The 21,744-nt window shown below is 54.6% G+C and overlaps 3 protein-coding genes across 4 annotated transcripts in view; 2 read left to right on the top strand and 1 right to left on the bottom strand.

Annotated features, from left to right (window-relative positions):
• The window catches only part of LOC142472428 (uncharacterized), a 31,987-nt gene extending 29,124 nt beyond the window's left edge, over positions 1–2,863 (top strand). Inside the window, exons 12-13 of the mRNA XM_075579519.1 lie at positions 1,922–2,112; positions 2,750–2,863. Coding sequence (XP_075435634.1) covers positions 1,922–2,112; positions 2,750–2,863 — 305 coding nt within the window. The remainder of the gene's footprint in view (positions 1–1,921; positions 2,113–2,749) is intronic.
• Positions 1–21,744, top strand: part of RIBC1 (RIB43A domain with coiled-coils 1) — a 538,781-nt gene that overhangs the window by 223,181 nt on the left and 293,856 nt on the right. The gene's annotated exons all lie outside the window — the stretch shown is intronic.
• The window catches only part of FOXP3 (forkhead box P3), a 33,279-nt gene continuing 15,062 nt past the window's right edge, over positions 3,528–21,744 (bottom strand). For both annotated transcript variants that reach the window (XM_075578492.1, XM_075578491.1), the window contains exons 2-12: positions 19,718–19,848; positions 18,728–18,832; positions 17,282–17,411; positions 16,370–16,523; positions 15,639–15,728; positions 14,474–14,561; positions 7,836–7,913; positions 7,577–7,730; positions 5,336–5,412; positions 4,331–4,432; positions 3,528–3,994 (exon numbers count right to left, since the gene is read on the bottom strand). In XM_075578492.1, the coding sequence (XP_075434607.1) occupies positions 3,869–3,994; positions 4,331–4,432; positions 5,336–5,412; positions 7,577–7,730; positions 7,836–7,913; positions 14,474–14,561; positions 15,639–15,728; positions 16,370–16,523; positions 17,282–17,411; positions 18,728–18,832; positions 19,718–19,831 (1,218 nt within the window). In that variant the 5' untranslated portion in view covers positions 19,832–19,848 and the 3' untranslated portion in view covers positions 3,528–3,868. The remainder of the gene's footprint in view (positions 3,995–4,330; positions 4,433–5,335; positions 5,413–7,576; positions 7,731–7,835; positions 7,914–14,473; positions 14,562–15,638; positions 15,729–16,369; positions 16,524–17,281; positions 17,412–18,727; positions 18,833–19,717; positions 19,849–21,744) is intronic.

Genomic DNA, 21,744 nt, shown 5'->3' with positions numbered 1-21,744 from the left:
CCCAGGGAAGAGCGCGTCACGTTCACTTGCGTCCCCAGGGAAGAGCGCGTCACGTTCACTTGCGTCCCCAGGGAAGAGCGCGTCACGTTCACTTGCGTCCCCAGGGAAGAGCGCGTCACGTTCACTAACGTCCCCAGGGAAGAGCGCGTCACGTTCACTAACGTCCCCAGGGAAGAGCGCGTCACGTTCACTAACGTCCCCAGGGAAGAGCGCGTCACGTTCACTAACGTCCCCAGGGAAGAGCGCGTCACGTTCACTTGCGTCCCCAGGGAAGAGCGCGTCACGTTCACTTGCGTCCCCAGGGAAGAGCGCGTCACGTTCACTTGCGTCCCCAGGGAAGAGCGTGTCACGTTCACTAACGTCCCCAGGGAAGAGCGCGTCACGTTCACTAACGTCCCCAGGGAAGAGCGCGTCACGTTCACTAACGTCCCCAGGGAAGAGCGCGTCACGTTCACTAACGTCCCCAGGGAAGAGCGCGTCACTTTCACTAACGTCCCCAGGGAAGAGCGCGTCACGTTCACTAACGTCCCCAGGGAAGAGCGCGTCACTTTCACTAACGTCCCCAGGGAAGAGCGCGTCACGTTCACTTGCGTCCCCAGGGAAGAGCGCGTCACGTTCACTTGCGTCCCCAGGGAAGAGCGCGTCACGTTCACTAGCGTCCCCAGGGAAGAGCGCGTCACGTTCACTAACGTCCCCAGGGAAGAGCGCGTCACGTTTACTTGCGTCCCCAGGGAAGAGCGCGTCACGTTTACTTGCGTCCCCAGGGAAGAGCGCGTCACGTTTACTTGCGTCCCCAGGGAAGAGCGCGTCACGTTTACTTGCGTCCCCAGGGAAGAGCGCGTCACGTTCACTAGCGTCCCCAGGAAAGAGCGCGTCACGTTCACTAACGTCCCCAGGGAAGAGCGCGTCACGTTCACTAACGTCCCCAGGGAAGAGCGCGTCACGTTCACTAACGTCCCCAGGGAAGAGCGCGTCACGTTCACTAACGTCCCCAGGGAAGAGCGCGTCACGTTCACTAACGTCCCCAGGGAAGAGCGCGTCACGTTCACTAACGTCCCCAGGGAAGAGCGCGTCACGTTCACTTACGTCCCCAGGGAAGAGCGCGTCACTTTCACTTACGTCCCCAGGGAAGAGCGCGTCACTTTCACTAACGTCCCCAGGGAAGAGCGCGTCACGTTCACTAACGTCCCCAGGGAAGAGCGCGTCACGTTCACTAACGTCCCCAGGGTAGAGCGCGTCACTTTCACTAACGTCCCCAGGGAAGAGCGCGTCACGTTCACTAACGTCCCCAGGGAAGAGCGCGTCACTTTCACTAACGTCCCCAGGGAAGAGCGCGTCACGTTCACTAACGTCCCCAGGAAAGAGCGCGTCACTTTCACTAACGTCCCCAGGAAAGAGCGCGTCACTTTCACTAACGTCCCCAGGACCCAGGAAATAGCGCGTCACTTTCACTAACGTCCCCAGGAAAGAGCGCGTCACTTTCACTAACGTCCCCAGGACCCAGGAAAGAGCGCGTCACTTTCACTAACGTCCCCAGGGAAGAGCGCGTCACTTTCACTAACGTCCCCAGGAAAGAGCGCGTCACTTTCACTAACGTCCCCAGGAAAGAGCGCGTCACTTTCACTAACGTCCCCAGGACCCAGGAAATAGCGCGTCACTTTCACTAACGTCCCCAGGAAAGAGCGCGTCACGTTCACTAACGTCCCCAGGGTAGAGCGCGTCACTTTCACTAACGTCCCCAGGGAAGAGCGCGTCATGTTCACTAACGTCCCCAGGGTAGAGCGCGTCACTTTCACTAACGTCCCCAGGACCCAGGAAAGAGCGCGTCACTTTCACTAATGTCCCCAGGACCCAGGAAAGAGCGCGTCACTTTCACTAACGTCCCCAGGAAAGAGCGTGTCACGTTCACTAACGTCCCCAGGACCCAGGAAAGAGCGCGTCACGTTCACTAATGTCCCCAGGGAAGAGCGCGTCACGTTCACCAACGTCCCCAGGGAAGAGCGCGTCACGTTCACCAACATCCCCAGTAAAGAGCGCGTCACTTTCACTAACGTCCCCAGGAAAGAGCGCGTCACGTTCACTAACGTCCCCAGGGAAGAACTCTTCAGTAAGGTTTGAGGAGAGGACTCCCCCCCAATAACATGAGGGGAGACGTCCTGCCTCATAGGCACGGTAGGACTCTAACAATCGGAGCAAGAGTGCAATGGTCTAGCAGTGGGGGGGGAAACCCTATTATCTTGGTACCAAGAACATGCTTCAGAGACGGCGAGACTGCGTGCAAGCGGGTGTCTGCCAAACGCCTAATTATTCCTAAAAATCCAGTGTGGCCAGCGTCCAGCGAGGGGAGAAGTGGAAACTAGTGCGCTTGTATATACATATACAGTATGACCAAACGTAAGCAGGACGGAGCAGAGAGGTTACAACGGCAGTACCTGGGAGATTATAGGGGGGCTTCGGCCTAGCAGCGGATCGGGGGCTGGAGATGATTAATATGTACATCGGTTTCTGGAAAAAACATTATATATTATAATTATTTAAGGAGCATAATGTAGAACAGGGGCGCTCAATTTAAGCCCTCAAGTCCCTGCAACAGGTCCGGTTTTCAGGATATCCCAGCTTCAGCACATGTGGCTCAGTCCCTGCTTCAGCACGGGGGTGGGGGGGGGGAGTTTTGAGGAATGGAGTTGCGCACCCCTGCAATATAACCCGCTGTCCGTCCTGTGGATTAAACGCCGCCTTCTCCCCGCAGATAGAGACAGAGGCTGCCAAGAAGACGCTGAGTAATCTGCAGAAAATCCTGGAGGATTACAAGGCCATTAAGCAGGAGAACGCACTGCTGCTGGGCCGTGTCCGGGAGGCGTAGGGGAGCGCCGTGTCCCACCCCTGCCCGAGGCCCCCACCCGACTCTCCCCTCTGTGGTTACAGGTCCTCACATGTGCACACGCTCCTCATACCCATGTTCTCTTCCAACACGCTTATACCTGACTCCTCCACCCCCCCCCCCCCCAAATAAAACACATGCTGCCGGATGGAGCTGTTTCTCTTCTATGTTTCTCTTCTACCAAAACAGGACTCGCTAAGGTCCTCGTCTCACCGTCCCCTTCCACCGCTGATCCAACGGGAGAGGTTAAATATCAGACATGTCCAGGTACTATACAGCTAGAGCAGGGGTGGGCAACTCCAGTCCTCAAGGGCCACCAACAGGTCAGGTTTTCAGGATATCCCTGCTTCTGCATAGGTGACTCAATCAGTCCCAGCTTCAGCACTGATTGAGCCACCTGTGCTGAAGCAGGGGTATCCTGAACACCTGGTCTGATGGTGGCCCCTGAGGACTGGAGTTGCCCGCCCCTGAACTAGAGAAACCCAGCGCTTGGGGCTCTGTGTTCAGAGAGAAGTAGACCCCCCGAAACGCCGACCCATCCGTGAGATTATAAAAACGTCCGCCCCCCCCTCCCCCCCCAATTCCAACATCTGACGCAGTCTGTGTTTCACTCGCCGAAGGCTTTTCATTGTATGAAAACACCATAGATATTCTTTATTTTATTGTATACAACAATCAACAGATTCCTGAGCTTGCGCTGGACTCAGGCACTGCGGGTGTTGGCTGATCAATCGGCCGTTATAAATGAAGCTGAGACAGGATAGTTGCGCTCTGCGGATCAGCGCCTGACGCTCTCGCGCGGGGAAGCTGTTCATTTGCGCTCCGCAGATCAGCGCTCGCGCGGGGAAGCTGTTCATTTGTGCGCTGCAGAGTCGCACAAGGCCCGTCCGACTTTTATTGCTTGGTCGGGATTTCCACACAAGTGGTTTCTATACGTGAGGAAGGCGAGTTGCGGGGTTCAGCGGCAGCTCCCGCAAGTTGCGGGGTTCAGCGGCAGCTCCGCGCTCCCCTCCTCCTCTGGAATTCCAGCTCGTCCACCACCCACACGGCCCCTTTAATATTTTCCACTCGCACAAAACACTTGTGGAGGCTCAGGTTGTGTCTCACGGCGTTCTGCGGGAGGGGACACGGGCAAAGGGGGAATCAGTGGGGGCAGGAGTGGCCAACTCCGGTTTTCAGGATATCCCTGCTTCAGCATACGTGGCTCCACCAGTCCCTATTTGAGCACAGGTGGCTCAGTATTTGACTGAACCAATCCCTGCTTCAGCACAGGTGGCTCAATCAGTGGTTGCCGAGCCCCCTGTGCTGAAGCTGGGATATCCTGAAAACCTGACCTGTTGGTGGCCCTTGAGGACTGGAGTTGGCCGCCCCTGCTCTGCCGTAAATGATCATATGTCTTATCTGTGGCATAGTCCCCACCCGTTCTCTCTGCCACGTGGCAGCACTCACCTTCCACGTGGCAGTGTTGAATCTAAAGTATGCGAACATCGTGGTGAACCAGTGGTAAATCTCATTCAGTGCCAGCTGCTTCTGCGGGGACTCCATAATCGCCTAAAAAAAATACATGAAAAAAAAAGGGGGTTACCGGTCACCCCCAAGATCTTCGTACTGTCAAAAAGCCATGGAAACACCTCGTTTGTGGGGGACATAAAAGGGACAGTCCCTCCTAGCAGTGATTCAGGACAGTGACGTGGAATTGGTTTAAATGTAGATAAATTACAACTTTGTAAAATAAATCAAATTGAAGTCTCTTTTTTACATTATGTAAATGTAACTTTCCCACAGTAAAACGCGTTGGATGTTTTTTTAAATTTATTTATACAATTTCAATCTTTGACTGAGCCTCTGATTAAGCCACCTGTGCTGAAGCAGGGATATCCTGAAAACCTGACCTGTTGGGGGGGGGGGGGGGGAGGTGGAGAACTGGAGTTGGCCACCCTATTTTAAAGGGAAAAGGATTTTACTTCAACCAAATGACAGGTGAAGGCGATTAGAGGAGTGATTGGGGGAGGATCAGAGTATGTTAAACGTGACTGTTTTTACACCTTTATTGTATTCACTTTAAATCAGGGGAGGCAAACTCCAGTCCTCAAGGGCCACCCAACAGGTCAGGTTTTCAGGGTATCCCTGCTTCAGCACAGGTGGCTCAATCAGTCTCTGCTTCAGCACAGGTGGCTCAATCAGCCGACTGAACCACTGATTGAGCCACCTGTGCTGAAGCAGGGATATCCTGAAAACGACCTGTTGTGGCCCTTGAGGACCAGAGATGGCCGACCCTGCTCTACACCTTTAAAATATATATATATGGTTAACCCTTCGCTGACCGACAGGGGTGCTTGCCTACACCGTAGGGTCCACCTGTCTACGCGTCCCGGGTTGGTATAATCGCTATCGTACGTAAAACGAGTCGCTTTGTAACCTCTGTCCCGACGCGCCCGCCCGTTCTGTACTCACCCATCGGATGAGGGAGGCGTAGGTGAACGGAGGGCGGACTTTGTTGGTTTTGTAATACTCGGTACAGTTTGTCATGTCTGTCGGTGAGAAGAAAAAAAACCCGGTGATTTCTAACAAGGATCCCGACACCCTCCACGCCGCCAGCGCGGGGGCGACTTTCCTGTCGTGGCTGTCCACAAAGGGGGTGCCAGGAGTGTGGGCACGAGACTACTGTTCCCCGAGATCTCTGTCCCCCGAGACTCCTGTTCCCCGAGACTCCTGTTCCCCGAGACTCCTGTTCCCCGAGATCTGTTCCCCGAGACTCCTGTTCCCCGAGATCTCTATCCCCCGAGACTCCTGGCCCCCGAGACTCCTGGCCCCCGAGACTCCTGGCCCCCGAGATCTCTGTCCCCCGAGACTCCTGTTCCCCGAGATCTCTGTTCCCCGAGATCTCTGTCCCCCGAGATCTCTGTCCCCCGAGATCTCTGTCCCCCGAGACTCCTGTCCCCCGAGATCTCTGTCCCCGAGACTCCTGTTCCCTGAGATCTCTGTCCCCCGAGACTCCTGTTCCCCGAGATCTCTGTCCCCCGAGACTCCTGTTCCCGAGACCTCTGTTCCCCGAGACCTCTGTTCCCCGAGACCTCTGTCCCCCGAGACCTCTGTCCCCCGAGATCTCTGTCCCCCGAGACCTCTGTCCCCCGAGATCTCTGTCCCCCGAGATCTCTGTTCCCCGAGACCTCTGTTCCCCGAGACCTCTGTCCCCCGAGACCTCTGTTCCCCGAGACTCCTGTTCCCCGAGACTCCTGTCCCCCGAGACTCCTGTCCCCCGAGACTCCTGTTCCCCGAGATCTCTGTTCCCCGAGATCTCTGTCCCCCGAGATCTCTGTCCCCCGAGATCTCTGTCCCCCGAGACTCCTGTCCCCCGAAACTCCTGTCCCCCGAGATCTCTGTCCCCCGAGACTCCTGTTCCCCGAGACTCCTGTCCCCCGAGATCTCTGTCCCCCGAGACTCCTGTCCCCCGAGACTCCTGTCCCCCGAGATCTCTGTCCCCATTGGGGAAGAGCAAAGGAATTCACAGCAAATAAACTGACAGTAAATGAACTTTTCCTCCTCCCGAGCCCCCCCTTCTCCTTTTTCCCATTGTTGGGAAGCAGGGGGGGTCCCGGATCTGACCCGTGTTCATTTGAGCTTCGGGGGACCCCCTGGCTCCTGGGATACTTACCGGTAACGCGAGCCCCGCTTTATTCCTGTTGGCTTAAAGCGTCACGCGGGGTGAATTGGGCGTCGTGGTTTCCCATTGGCTCGAGTAACACGGAGATTTAGAGCGCCCTGAAGGGGGCGGGACCAGCGCTACGTTTTTGGGGTGTATCTCTGCAACTAGGGGGTCCCTGGGGCTGAAATGAACACTACAACTCGGTAGACCCCATGCTTCCCACAAGCAGGAGGAGCGGCAGCACTAAGGACCCCTGTGACTCGCGAAGGCTTTTTATATAGCGTGTTGTGACGCTGCTGCCCCTCCGCTGGAGAAGATTGAAGTCCCATTCATTTAAAGCAGGGGCGGGGGGGGAAGCTTCAGTCCTCAATGGCCATCAACAGGTCAGGGTTTGAGGATATCCCTGCTTCAGCACAGGTGGTGCACTCATGATTGAGCCACCTGTGCTGAATTAGGGATATCCTGAAAACCTGATGTGTTGGTGGCTCTTGAGGACTGGAGTTGTCCGCTCCTGATTTAAAAAGGGAGCTGATATCTTCACAAACCGACACGCTACACTATAACCCTGTAAGCATTATATCCAGTATAATCCACTCCAGGTGTGTAAACGCCACAAAGATGAGGGATATACAATTGTATGCTGCATTGTGTGAGACTTTCACGCAAGTCATGGATCCAGTTTACATATAAATCCAGCACAGGAAAGTTTATTCTTTATCAGAGGCATGTCGGCTCTCGCCGGATCTCACGGATCTGGAGTCACTCTTGCTGATAAAAAATCAACACTTTCCCGTTAAAATGGCATTTAATTTGGTCTGCAACCCCCAAATCTCACGGGTTATGGCCGGCGGCTGCTGACACCCCTGCAGCGCCTGTATTCTGAGCGCCGGATTCTACCTGCTTTGTTATGCGCGTTATTCAGTGTATTACTACTGTGAAGCGCTATGAACATTTATGGCGCTATATAAATAAAGACATACAATACAATACAATACAATGTACAATGATATCATGTGTAAAACAGAACGTGTATATTACGAGACACCGACTCTGAAAGATATTGATGCTGCTACTCTCCCAGAGCTGTCTCCTCACGGCCAGGACGGTGTCGGAGAACTCCTTGGGCAGCGGGACAGAGAGGCCGGACCAGGCGGGGACGCTGAGAGGGGCAGGGTGTAGAATGAGCCCCCGCTCTCTCTGCCTCTGTATAGAAAGAAGACAGGGATAGGTGACCCTCCCAAGTGTCCGTGTGCCCCAGTATAGGTGGAGATTGGTGTCGGAATGACTGCTCGGTGGGAGATCACTTACACACAGGTGGGGGGGCGTCTGGATTTTCCCACCCGTTTGGCTCTGCATTATCTGGAGTTTCTGCTTCTCTACAGCGAGCTGCAACAAGAGGAGGCGCAGAACTCACACCCAGGCCCGTCCCAGGCAGCGGTCACTATGCAATCACACCCAGCCCCGTCCCAGGCAGCGGTCACTCTGCAATCACACCCAGGCCCGTCCCAGGCAGCGGTCACTCTGCCATCACAACCAGGCCCGTCCCAGACAGCGGTCACTCTGCAATCACACCCAGGCCTGTCCCAGGCAGCGGTCACTCTGCAATCACACCCAGGCCCGTCCCAGGCAGCGGTCACTCTGCCATCACACCCAGGCCCGTCCCAGGCAGCGGTCACTCTGCCATCACACCCAGGCCCGTCCCAGGCAGTGGTCACTCTGCCATCACACCCAGGCCCGTCCCAGGCAGCGGTCACTCTGCAATCACACCCAGGCCCGTCCCAGACAGCGGTCACTCTGCAATCACACCCAGGCCCGTCCCAGGCAGCGGTCACTCTGCCATCACACCCAGGCCCGTCCCAGGCAGCGGTCACTCTGCAATCACACCCAGGCCCGTCCCAGGCAGCGGTCACTCTGCCATCACACCCAGGCCCGTCCCAGGCAGCGGTCACTCTGCAATCACACCCAGGCCCGTCCCAGGCAGCGGTCACTCTGCCATCACACCCAGGCCCGTCCCAGGCAGTGGTCACTCTGCCATCACACCCAGGCCCGTCCCAGGCAGCGGTCACTCTGCAATCACACCCAGGCCCGTCCCAGGCAGCGGTCACTCTGCCATCACACCCAGGCCCGTCCCAGGCAGCGATCACTCTGCAATCACACCCAGGCCCGTCCCAGGCAGCGGTCACTCTGCAATCACACCCAGGCCCGTCCCAGGCAGCGGTCACTCTGCCATCACACCCAGGCCCGTCCCAGGCAGCGGTCACTCTGCAATCACACCCAGGCCCGTCCCAGGCAGCGGTCACTCTGCCATCACACCCAGGCCCGTCCCAGGCAGCGGTCACTCTGCAATCACACCCAGGCCCGTCCCAGGCAGCTTTCACTCTGCCATCACACCCAGGCCCGTCCCAGGCAGCGGTCACTCTGCCATCACACCCAGGCCCATCCCAGGCAGCGATCACTCTGCAATCACACCCAGGCCCGTCCCAGGCAGCGGTCACTCTGCCATCACACCCAGGCCCGTCCCAGGCAGCGGTCACTCTGCCATCACACCCAGGCCCGTCCCAGGCAGCGGTCACTCTGCCATCACACCCAGGCCCATCCCAAGCAGCGGTCACTCTGCAATCACAACCAGGCCCGTCCCAGGCAGCGGTCACTCTGCCATCACACCCAGGCCCGTCCCAGGCAGCGGTCACTCTGCAATCACACCCAGGCCTGTCCCAGGCAGCGGTCACTCTGCAATCACACCCAGGCCCGTCCCAGGCAGCGGTCACTCTGCAATCACACCCAGGCCCGTCCCAGGCAGCGGTCACTCTGCAATCACACCCAGGCCCGTCCCAGGCAGCGGTCACTCTGCTATCCTACTAGGAAAGTGCCACTGCTCTTATTTACTCTTACTGTAAGGGTAAGTCTCTGGGTACCCGGCACTGTAAGGGTTAAGTCTCAGGTGCCCGGCACTGTAAGGGTTAAGTCTCCGGTGCAGGCGCTGTAAGGGTTAAGTCTCGGTGCCCGGCGCTGTAAGGGTTAAGTCTCGGTGCCCGGCGCTGTAAGGGTTAAGTCTCTGTGCCCGGCGCTGTAAGGGTTAAGTCTCGGTGCCCGGCGCTGTAAGGGTTAAGTCTCGGGTGCCCGGCTCTATAAGGGTTAAGTCTCGGGTGCCCGGCGCTGTAAGGGTTAAGTCTCGGGTGCCCGGCTCTGTAAGGGTTAAGTCTCCGGTGCCCGGCGCTGTAAGCGTTAAGTCTCCGGCTCTGTAAGGGTTAAGTCTCTGTGCCCAGCGCTGTAAGGGTTAAGTCTCGGGTGCCCGGCTCTGTAAGGGTTAAGTCTCGGGTGCCCGGCGCTGTAAGGGTTAAGTCTCGGGTGCCCGGCTCTGTAAGGGTTAAGTCTCCGGTGCCCGGCGCTGTAAGGGTTAAGTCTCCGGTGCCCGGCACTGTAAGGGTTAAGTCTCGGGTGCCCGGCGCTGTAAGGGTTAAGTCTCGGGTGCCCGGCTCTGTAAGGGTTAAGTCTCGGGTGCCCGGCACTGTAAGGGTTAAGTCTCGGTGCCCGGCACTGTAAGGGTTAAGTCTCGGGTGCCCGGCGCTGTAAGGGTTAAGTCTCGGTGCCCGGCGCTGTAAGGGTTAAGTCTCTGTGCCCAGCGCTGTAAGGGTTAAGTCTCGGTGCCCAGCGCTGTAAGGGTTAAGTCTCTGTGCCCAGCGCTGTAAGGGTTAAGTCTCCGGTGCCCGGCGCTGTAAGGGTTAAGTCTCGGGTGCCCGGCACTGTAAGGGTTAAGTCTCCGGTGCCCGGCGCTGTAAGGGTTAAGTCTCTGTGCCCGGCGCTGTAAGGGTTAAGTCTTGGGTGCCCGGCACTGTAAGGGTTAAGTCTCCGGTGCCCGGCGCTGTAAGGGTTAAGTCTCGGGTGCCCGGCACTGTAAGGGTTAAGTCTCCGGTGCCCGGCGCTGTAAGGGTTAAGTCTCCGGTGCCCGGCGCTGTAAGGGTTAAGTCTCCGGTGCCCGGCGCTGTAAGGGTTAAGTCTCGGGTGCCCGGCACTGTAAGGGTTAAGTCTCCGGTGCCCGGCGCTGTAAGGGTTAAGTCTCTGTGCCCGGCGCTGTAAGGGTTAAGTCTCCGGTGCCTGGCGCTGTAAGGGTTAAGTCTCGGGTGCCCGGCGCTGTAAGGGTTAAGTCTCGGGTGCCCGGCGCTGTAAGGGTTAAGTCTCCGGTGCCCGGCACTGTAAGGGTTAAGTCTCTGGGTACCCGGCGCTGTAAGGGTTAAGTCTCCGGTGCCCGGCGCTGTAAGGGTTAAGTCTCCGGTGCCCGGCACTGTAAGGGTTAAGTCTCGGGTGCCCGGCACTGTAAGGGTTAAGTCTCGGGTGCCCGGCGCTGTAAGGGTTAAGTCTCCGGTGCCCAGCGCTGTAAGGGTTAAGTCTCCGGTGCCCGGCTCTGTAAGGGTTAAGTCTCCGGTGCCCGGCTCTGTAAGGGTTAAGTCTCGGTGCCCGGCTCTGTAAGGGTTAAGTCTCCGGTGCCCGGCTCTGTAAGGGTTAAGTCTCGGTGCCCGGCGCTGTAAGGGTTAAGTCTCCGGTGCCCGGCGCTGTAAGGGTTAAGTCTCCGGTGCCCAGCGCTGTAAGGGTTAAGTCTCCGGTGCCCGGCTCTGTAAGGGTTAAGTCTCGGGTGCCCGGCGCTGTAAGGGTTAAGTCTCCGGTGCCCGGCGCTGTAAGGGTTAAGTCTCCGGTGCCCGGCTCTGTAAGGGTTAAGTCTCGGTGCCCGGCGCTGTAAGGGTTAAGTCTCCGGTGCCCGGCGCTGTAAGGGTTAAGTCTCTGTGCCCAGCGCTGTAAGGGTTAAGTCTCGGTGCCCAGCGCTGTAAGGGTTAAGTCTCTGTGCCCAGCGCTGTAAGGGTTAAGTCTCCGGTGCCCGGCGCTGTAAGGGTTAAGTCTCGGGTGCCCGGCACTGTAAGGGTTAAGTCTCCGGTGCCCGGCGCTGTAAGGGTTAAGTCTCTGTGCCCGGCGCTGTAAGGGTTAAGTCTCGGGTGCCCGGCACTGTAAGGGTTAAGTCTCCGGTGCCCGGCGCTGTAAGGGTTAAGTCTCGGGTGCCCGGCACTGTAAGGGTTAAGTCTCCGGTGCCCGGCGCTGTAAGGGTTAAGTCTCCGGTGCCCGGCGCTGTAAGGGTTAAGTCTCCGGTGCCCGGCGCTGTAAGGGTTAAGTCTCGGGTGCCCGGCACTGTAAGGGTTAAGTCTCCGGTGCCCGGCGCTGTAAGGGTTAAGTCTCTGTGCCCGGCGCTGTAAGGGTTAAGTCTCCGGTGCCCGGCGCTGTAAGGGTTAAGTCTCGGGTGCCCGGCGCTGTAAGGGTTAAGTCTCGGGTGCCCGGCGCTGTAAGGGTTAAGTCTCCGGTGCCCGGCACTGTAAGGGTTAAGTCTCTGGGTACCCGGCGCTGTAAGGGTTAAGTCTCCGGTGCCCGGCGCTGTAAGGGTTAAGTCTCCGGTGCCCGGCACTGTAAGGGTTAAGTCTCGGGTGCCCGGCACTGTAAGGGTTAAGTCTCGGGTGCCCGGCGCTGTAAGGGTTAAGTCTCCGGTGCCCGGCACTGTAAGGGTTAAGTCTCTGGGTACCCGGCACTGTAAGGGTTAAGTCTCCGGTGCCCGGCGCTGTAAGGGTTAAGTCTCGGGTGCCCGGCACTGTAAGGGTTAAGTCTCCGGTGCCCGGCTCTGTAAGGGTTAAGTCTCCGGTGCCCGGCGCTGTAAGGGTTAAGTCTCCGGTGCCCGGCGCTGTAAGGGTTAAGTCTCCGGTGCCCGGCACTGTAAGGGTTAAGTCTCCGGTGCCCGGCGCTGTAAGGGTTAAGTCTCTGTGCCCGGCGCTGTAAGGGTTAAGTCTCGGGTGCCCGGCACTGTAAGGGTTAAGTCTCCGGTGCCCGGCGCTGTAAGGGTTAAGTCTCGGGTGCCCGGCACTGTAAGGGTTAAGTCTCCGGTGCCCGGCGCTGTAAGGGTTAAGTCTCCGGTGCCCGGCGCTGTAAGGGTTAAGTCTCCGGTGCCCGCGCTGTAAGGGTTAAGTCTCGGGTGCCCGGCACTGTAAGGGTTAAGTCTCCGGTGCCCGGCGCTGTAAGGGTTAAGTCTCCGGTGCCCGGCGCTGTAAGGGTTAAGTCTCGGGTGCCCGGCGCTGTAAGGGTTAAGTCTCTGGGTGCCCAGCGCTGTAAGGGTTAAGTCTCCGGTGCCCGGCGCTGTAAGGGTTAAGTCTCGGGTGCCCGGCACTGTAAGGGTTAAGTCTCCGGTGCCCGGCGCTGTAAGGGTTAAGTCTCGGGTGCCCGGCACTGTAAGGGTTAAGTCTCGGGTGCCCGGCGCTGTAAGGGTTAAGTCTCGGGTGCCCGGCGCTGTAAGGGTTAAGTCTCGGGTGCCCGGCGCTGTAAGGGTTAAGTCTCCGGTGGCCGGCGCTGTAAGGGTTAAGTCTCCGGTGCCCGGCGCTGTAAGGGTTAAGTCTCCGGTGCCCGGCACTGTAAGGGTTAAGTCTCCGGTGCCCGGCGCTGTAAGGGTTAAGTCTCCGGTGCCCGGCGCTGTAAGGGTTAAGTCTCCGGTGCCCGGCGCTGTAAGGGTTAAGTCTCCGGTGCCCGGCGCTGTAAGGGTTAAGTCTCGGGTGCCCGGCGCTGTAAGGGTTAAGTCTCGGGTGCCCGGCGCTGTAAGGGTTAAGTCTCGGGTGCCCGGCGCTGTAAGGGTTAAGTCTCGGGTGCCCGGCGCTGTAAGGGTTAAGTCTCCGGTGCCCGGCGCTGTAAGGGTTAAGTCTCCGGTGCCCGGCGCTGTAAGGGTTAAGTCTCGGGTTCCCGGCGCTGTAAGGGTTAAGTCTCGGGTGCCCGGCGCTGTAAGGGTTAAGTCTCGGGTGCCCGGCGCTGTAAGGGTTAAGTCTCCGGTGCCCGGCGCTGTAAGGGTTAAGTCTCCGGTGCCCGGCGCTGTAAGGGTTAAGTCTCGGGTGCCCGGCACTGTAAGGGTTAAGTCTCGGGTGCCCGGCGCTGTAAGGGTTAAGTCTCCGGTGCCCGGCGCTGTAAGGGTTAAGTCTCCGGTGCCCGGCACTGTAAGGGTTAAGTCTCGGGTGCCCGGCGCGTTTTGCAGTCTCACTGTAACGCTGGGCCTGATGGTGCAGATGTAGAGAGACTGGTGCAGCGGCCGGAGAATCGGGGGCCCATGTTTCTGGGTCGGACCCCCCGCAACATTAATCCCCCCCCCCCCCCCAGCCTAGTGACCGCGGCGTGTCCGTGTGCCGAGAAATGTTCATCTTACTGCATCTGTGTGTCGCTGACCGTGGAAGTGGGAGGAGCAATCCCAGCATTATCCTACATATGTGTTTCTAAAGAGATCAGTCCTGTAGTAATAGATACTAGTATTAGATAATAGTATTAGATACTAGTATTAGATAATAGTATTAGATACTAGTATTAGATAATAGTATTGGATACTAGTATTAGATACTAGTATTAGATAATAGTATTGGATACTAGTATTAGATACTAGTATTAGATACTAGTATTAGATAATAGTATTAGATAATAGTATTAGATACTAGTATTAGATAATAGTATTAGATACTAGTATTAGATAATAGTATTAGATAATAGTATTAGATACTAGTATTAGATACTCTTATTAGATACTAGTATTGGATACTAGTATTGGATACTAGTATTAGATACTAGTATTAGATAATAGTATTAGATAATAGTATTGGATACTAGTATTAGATAATAGTATTAGATACTAGTATTAGATACTAGTATTAGATAATAGTATTAGATACTAGTATTAGATAATAGTATTAGATAATAGTATTAGATAATGCTACCTCGTTTTTATTCAACTCTTAAAGCCTTTTTTTATGAGTTTCAATATACTGAGCGTCCTTTGATTCCTACAGCAGGTTTAGCCACCTCCCCAGCAGTGCAAGAGCTTTGTAACCCTGTCCTGTTTGTGATAATGTGTGACCGCGGGATGGTATGGCGCACCGCGCTGCTCTCACCTGCTGTTCTAGGTTCTGCACCACCTCGGTCTGGATTAGCCATTGCACGGCGCCTTTGTCATTCCGGTGATGGTCATTGTACAGGTGCCTGGGGAGACATACCGTAGTGCCCTTGTCAGAGCATTTGGTCCACACCAGGGGCGGCTAACCCCAGTCCTCAAGGGCCACCAACAGGTCAGGTTTCCAGGATATCCCTGCTTCAGCACAGGTGGCTGGGCCACTGATTGAGCCCCGTCTGCTGAAACAGGGATATCCTGAAGACCTGATCTGTTGGTGGCCCTTGAGGACTGGAATGGTCCAGGCAACAACTGAGGCATTGATTGAGCCCCCTGTGCTGAAGCAGTGTTTCTAGCACAATTGTTGCTTGGGTGAGCGCCAGCGTGCAAGGTTTCATAGTACCACGTAACTTTCATCCGACATTTTCAGAATGCGCCCAACCCCAAATCCGGCCAATCCCGTGCCTTGGCTGTAATAAACTGCCTGGGACCCCAGGGTGGTCAAGCGTAGGGCATCTTCTTGACCCTTGGACCCCTCTCCTTTCCCGTCCCTTTTTGGAGGTAGAAGCTAATTGGTCAGGGCAGCTATCAAGCGGCCCCAAGGCTTTAAGGTGTGATAGTAGCTGGCTGTGATTGGCTACATCTGGCCGGGAAATTGAGGGGTGGGAGTATATAAAGGGAAGTATGACCGGAGCTCAGCCAGGAGGGATCAAACGGTGTGATTATCCTCCCAACCGCCACCCGCCTGTCCCTATTGCTGTGTTCAAAAGGTTATTTGGCTCTGGCTTGTCACATCAGGTAATTATAGGAGATATATGCTGTCCTGTTGGGGCATTTGGTAAGTTGGGAGGTAAATAGGCCTTGATGTTGCTCACCCCTGTTTATGGACATCACCTGGGTGGGGGTATGTATATCCTCTTGGTACCAGAGGTACGGTTTGGGTTATGGCTGGCAGCATCCAGGTTTTGGTGTTTAATATGGTTTGTGTTTGTATTATGGTTAATAAATGTTGTGGCCTTTACCTTCACCTGGGTACCGGTGCCCCGTTATTTGCTAGGGCTGAGGAAGGAAGTTATGGGGGCCTGAGGGGGGGGGGGGGGTGGTCAGATGATTGGACTGTAAGCCTAAGCCGGTGTGCTCCCTGCCCAGGTCCCAGGAAACCACCCTACCTGAGAAATTGGTGATCATCTGCAAAGGCCTTCTCACACCCGGGAAATGTACAGGCCCCGCCGGAGAAGACAGGGCAGGCGAGCTCGGCACTGACAGATAAGGGAAACACATGGCAGAGAGTGGATGCATATTACATCGTAGAGGTGGGAGGATACTGGGTGTCAGAGTAACTCTGGGGGAACAATGTGCGATCATACCCACGGATCTCCAGTGAATAGAATATGTGGAGCGTTGTAACGTGTCTTTCTTTATTTACTTTATAAAGAACAGACGGGGTGTTAAAGGACCACAGGGGGTACACACACTACATACACTCGTACATTCTTACTCATACAACATAGATATACCCATACACACATACATACCCATACATACTGTATACCCATACATGCATTCAATCATAGATACATAGGAGATTCAGATGGTCTCACAACTCTACCCACGAGTTCATGAATCTTCTGCTCATTCTGGGAGACGTGGCCATGCGGGATCTTCAAGCCCCACCAGATATCCAGTGGGCCAGTACGGGCCGGGCCAAGGTTAACCTAAAAGTGCTAGTTAGCAAGTAGTAAAATACTGAATAATAAAGGAATCCAGGTTATTGGAGTCCAGTAGTGCAAAAAGGCTGGAGCCTCAGAGTCTAAAACAGTGACCGGTCCGAAGAGGAGCGGCAGTCTGTCCTGCGAAGGTTCCAATGTATGGAAGCCTACCTCCGTACAGATGTACTGACCTGTCCTTGTCCTGCCCTGCACTGGGGGACTTCTTCGGAGACTTCTCTGTGTCCAGGGCCGGGGTGGTGTGGGGTTTCTTACCCAGGATGACCTCTTCAGTTTTCCCATAAGGTGACTCTTGCTGGACCCACTCCAGGCTGGCCAGGTTCAACCCTACAGGAGGACAACCCTTCAGAACATCTTGCCAAGGAGAGACTTGCACAGATTGCCAGCCAAGGGAGGATCAAGGATTTGGCACATTTAGGGCGTGTAACCTGCGTGGTTTTTAATTCGCACCCCCTTTTAACAGATTGAGTGTCTCACCTTAGGGCGCACAACCTTGTGTATATCTTAATGTAATAAAACAGAGTCTAACTATACAGTGTCTGCTGTGGTTTCCTCGTAACCCCCCCGCCCCACCCCCACCCCAATAAAATCTGTTCTCTTTGATAAATCAATTGCTTTTTTTCACTAGTGTTCGCCCAAGGGACACGTCCGTGTCACTAAATCCGGTTATCTTGTGTCCTTTTCCACGGGGGGGAGACTTAATAAATAGCTCCCTACATATGTAAGCCAATGTGTATATACAGTTTTGGGACGGGCTGAATCCTCTACATCAAGTCCTCAAGAACCACCAACAGGATAAGTTTTAAGGATATCCCTGCTTCAGCACAGGTGGCTCAATCAGTGGCTCAGTTGCAGACTGGTCAACTCAAGCCCTCAAGGGCCACCAACAGGTCAGGTGTTCAGGATATCCCTGCTTCAGCACAGGTGGCTCAATCAGTGGCTCAGTCTTCGACTGAGCCACTGATTGAGCCACCTGTGCTGAAGCAGGGATATCCTTAAAACCTGACCTGTTGGTGGCCCTTAGGGACTGGATTTGCCCATCCCTGCTTTATAGTATAAGATGCCACGTAACATGTAATATTTACCTTGAGCCACGGGATGCAGCGGCCTGTGCTTGGCCGGGAAGAGCCTGGCAGGGTGCAGGTTCAGCAGCGAGGAGGAAGCGGCCGGAGACAGGCGGATAACGGGAGAGTGGGAGGCAGAGTCCCTGGAAAGCTGTTCAGGGGACACAGTGGCATGTGAATGACACGTGTTTGCAGGCCACGTAAACACTGCGCGTTTCACAGCTCGTAGGACGCACTGTGGTCCAAATGGATCGAATGAATCATGGCAAAAATTATACACGATCATACCCCGGAAGGATTAAAGCTACGGGGGTCCCATTGAAAAGAATAGACCCCCCCACAGCGCTGTGGCAGCAGATCACACCCCCAACAGCGCCATGGCCGGGGGCAGTAAGGCTGGTGGCAGTAAGGCTGGGGGCAGTAAGGCTGGGGGCAGTAAGGCTGGGGGCAGTAAGGCTGGGGGCAGTAAGGCTGGGAGCAGTAAGGCTGGTGGCAGTAAGGCTGGTGGCAGTAAGGCTGGTGGCAGTAAGGCTGGGGGCAGTAAGGCTGGGGGCAGTAAGGCTGGGGGCAGTAAGGCTGGTGGCAGTAAGGCTGGGGGCAGTAAGGCTGGGGGCAGTAAGGCTGGGGGCAGTAAGGCTGGGGGCAGTAAGGCTGGTGGCAGTAAGGCTGGGGGCAGTAAGGCTGGGGGCAGTAAGGCTGGGGGCAGTAAGGCTGGGGGCAGTAAGGCTGGTGGCAGTAAGGCTGGGGGCAGTAAGGCTGGGGGCAGTAAGGCTGGGGGCAGTAATGTTATACACAAGGTAGATCGGTCTGGGTGGTGCTGAAGCAGCCGATTGATTCATTATTGATAATGTCCCCAACCGGGTCCTGATCCCCCCAAAGAAATCCCAACAAGCCGAGACTTTCAAATGGTTGCCGTAAAAAGCCCCCAAACTGGCAGCAGCGTCCCAATAAATACCCGGCTTTATGGGGGTCTTCAGCTCTCCCTTCGTTTAAATCCCCAGTGGAGATATTCGGGAGAATTAACAAGCAGTACGGAGGAGGTCACCAGGACCCGGTGTGATAACAGACCCCCGAACACTAACTTTCACGGGGTACGCAGGGCATACCCATCAACGCTCCCGGGCGCTCAACGTCTTCGGCAGAACAAACGCCCACAAGACATATTCGGGTGAGAAAAAGGTCAGAGTGCAGGTGGAAAACCCAACGACCATCGCGATGCCAACCAGCTAAAGGAGGGTTGGTGAGTATACACGGCGGGTCCCGGCGCTTCGGGAAGCTACTGTAACTCCTTCGGGGTCAGCTGACCTCCAAACCTCGCCGGCCTTTGTTGGAGTTAACCATGAAGACGCCTAAAGCAGAGAGGGTCTCCCCGAGTCACCGTCCTGCGCGGTCTGTGGCTCACTCATGGTGACATATAGCGGAGTTACCCGGGACGGTGGCACCGTGGTCCCCCTTGTAAGCACTCACCGGGTGAATCACCACCGCCTGAGTGTGGTCTTGAAGCAGAGCCCGCAGGTGAGGAGAGGAGCTGAGACGGTCTGGGGGGGTCACCATGATGTAGGGGTGCTGGTGCTGCAGGAAATTAAAGACCCCGTCTATAATGTGACAAGTCATATTGCTATTACCTTATACCCCTGCAGATATCATTGCCCACCTGCTGAGGTCCTGTGGGTTACATGGTTACCCTATGCCCACCTGCTGAGGTCCTGTGGGTTACATGGTTACCCTATGCCCACCTGCTGAGGTCCTGTGGGTTACATGGTTACCCTATGCCCACATGCTGAGGTCCTGTGGAGTAAATGGTTACTCTGTGCCCACCTGCTGAGGTCCTGTGGATTAAAATGTTACTCTATGCCCACCTGCTGAGGTCCTGTGGGTTACATGGTTACCCTATGCCCACCTGCTGAGGTCCTGTGGGTTACATGGTTACCCTATGCCCACCTGCTGAGGCCCTGTGGGTTAAATGGTTACCCTATGCCCACATGCTGAGGTCCTGTGGGTTACATGGTTACCCTATGCCCACCTGCTGAGGTCCTGGGGGTTAAATGGTTACTCTATGCCCACATGCTGAGGTCCTGTGGGTTACATGGTTACCCTATGCCCACCTGCTGAGGTCCTGTGGGTTACATGGTTACCCTATGCCCACCTGCTGAGGCCCTGTGGGTTAAATGGTTACTCTGTGCCCACCTGCTGAGGCCCTGTGGGTTAAATGGTTACCCTATGCCCACCTGCTGAGGCCCTGTGGGTTAAATGGTTACTCTATGCCCACATGCTGAGGTCCTGTGGGTTAAATGGTTACTCTATGCCCACCTGCTGAGGTCCTGTGGAGTAAATGGTTGAACTTATCCCATTTCTGGTTTAGTGGCTTGTAGACAACACCCGGTCCTACCCCTCCCATGCCCCCTCCTCACATTGCTGTATCCGGGCACATATTACATGCTGACATTGGGCACTGACCTCTGCACCCCTACGGTTCCAGAAGCTGCTCTGCTCCTTCCCTTTTCCATGCGGCCGAGATTCACTCTCCCCGGAAGGAGCTGGCACTGACTTTGTGTTTTGGTGGCTCGGCATCGGGCCTGTCTAATCACCTGGGAAGAGATGGGCTACGGTTATTACAACCAACATATCATATATCTGCTTGCCAGTCCTGTCCGATCCTTCCGTTCTAGGAGTAATGATTATGGTGTAAACCAAATCACCGGAGTCACCTGCGACCGGCACAGTATTCTCCTTCCTTCTTTTTACACTGAGAGACACATGGAAGAGTGAGTTACTCTATATACACGTGAGATGTCCGTTTAGTACCACAGACGCTGCCCTTTTTAATGGCCGCCTATTTCATAAGTGATGTACTACGTAAAGCAATGATAAAGAAGACTTAGGAACCCATTCACCTCTCAGACAGGTTCACCACCCTACCTTACCCCCATAATCCCACAGCATCCTGTGCTTCCACTGCCGCAGAGGATTCTGGGTAATCACTTTTTGCTTCTCATCCACTTTAACACGGCTCTACGTCTGTTGTTTTACACGGCATTTCCAGCCGGGGATAAAGAAGTGCACGACCAACAAACCCACTCACAGACAGCTGTGCCAAACCTTTTGGCTCTCGTTAATGGCTTAGGTTTGGGTGTTTGGTTAATGGTTTAATGGATTTTGTCTCTTTTTTTTTACTCACCATAAGTTCATTGTGTACCTGATATGTGATGTATTAGAAGAGATGGCATTTCCCCGGTAACTCAACCTCTGGCCAATCTTGGTTTTTTTTTAACTGCAGAATAACCAAAGCCCCCAAATATTTATTTCTACCCCTGGCCAGTCGAGGGGGTCTCAGAAACGGAAATAAACCCAGGGACGTCCCACACCGCGCGCTCTCAGACGTGGAACTGTTGTACCACGTGTGGTGTAGTCCTACTTGTGTTGTGGGTTTGCGAGGGGTACTATTATTTCACTCACGCAAAGCAGTGCACAAAATCTATTCATTTTTACATCTTTCTATTCATCTTATCGCCAGTTAACCCCCACACTCCCAAACGACGAGAATCCTTTAATACCGCACTGACTGAGGTTTTTTGCCGCCTTTTTCACCCACCATAACTTATATTATATAGAACGAGAATGTACGAGAAGCCCCAATGCACGTCCAATGTGACAAATGGTTCAGTTCCTACTTAGTTCATTTATATTTTTTATCTTTTTATCTTTGATCACTCCGGGATAAAGGCCCCCAAGGCTGAAACGCGTTGAGTGTTAGCTATTGGCAGCTACATGTGATTTTCCTGGCGTGACTCTTATTGTTTGATGTAGCGCTGATGGATTTTTTAGACCTGTTATGAGCAAACACTGGAGCCTAATCACCTAGGACTGATCCTCTTCGCTAACCTGTGACAGCTGAGTATTATTTCCCCTGCTGCCTGGGGTTATCAGTCTATGTGGAACTTACACCCATGTGTGTCTGGATTTGCCTCCAGCACTGGCACTCTGCTACTATGCAAAACCATGTTTCTGTTTGCTTGTGAACTATGACCATAGCTACTCCATGCATCTTGCTGTTCTGACTACTCATTATTTTTAGTATTTGCTGATCAGGGTTTGAGTTTGGGTATTACTTTTTTCTCCCCTGTATATAAAAATGTTTCCCTTGGTTTAAGTTATTTTTTTGATTATATACACTTGTGTGTATATAGGATTATTGATATCTTACTTTTCCTTGTGCCTTTAGTTACACATTATATTTTGTAGCGAGGTTTTTTTCTCCAAGGGGTTTTTTCTTTGTTCCATCTAGCTTTTTTGTGTTAATTTATATTATTTATCTGCAACATTTTTTAGACACAATTTAGTTATTGGTTCATTTATTAGCATCTATCTTGAGAGAGTCACTACCTATGTACTTTCAGCTGCCATTAGTATGTTCATGTTTTTAAGTTAGTGTTTCTTGCTGCTCTATTAATAAAATCCTGTTCATTATCTGCTTTGACAGAGCA

The sequence above is a fragment of the Ascaphus truei genome, chromosome 21 (assembly GCF_040206685.1).
Source record: "Ascaphus truei isolate aAscTru1 chromosome 21, aAscTru1.hap1, whole genome shotgun sequence".
Classification (NCBI taxonomy): Eukaryota; Metazoa; Chordata; class Amphibia; order Anura; family Ascaphidae; genus Ascaphus; species Ascaphus truei.
Note: the sequence above shows the minus strand (reverse complement) of the source record. Positions and strands in the feature narration are given on the sequence as shown.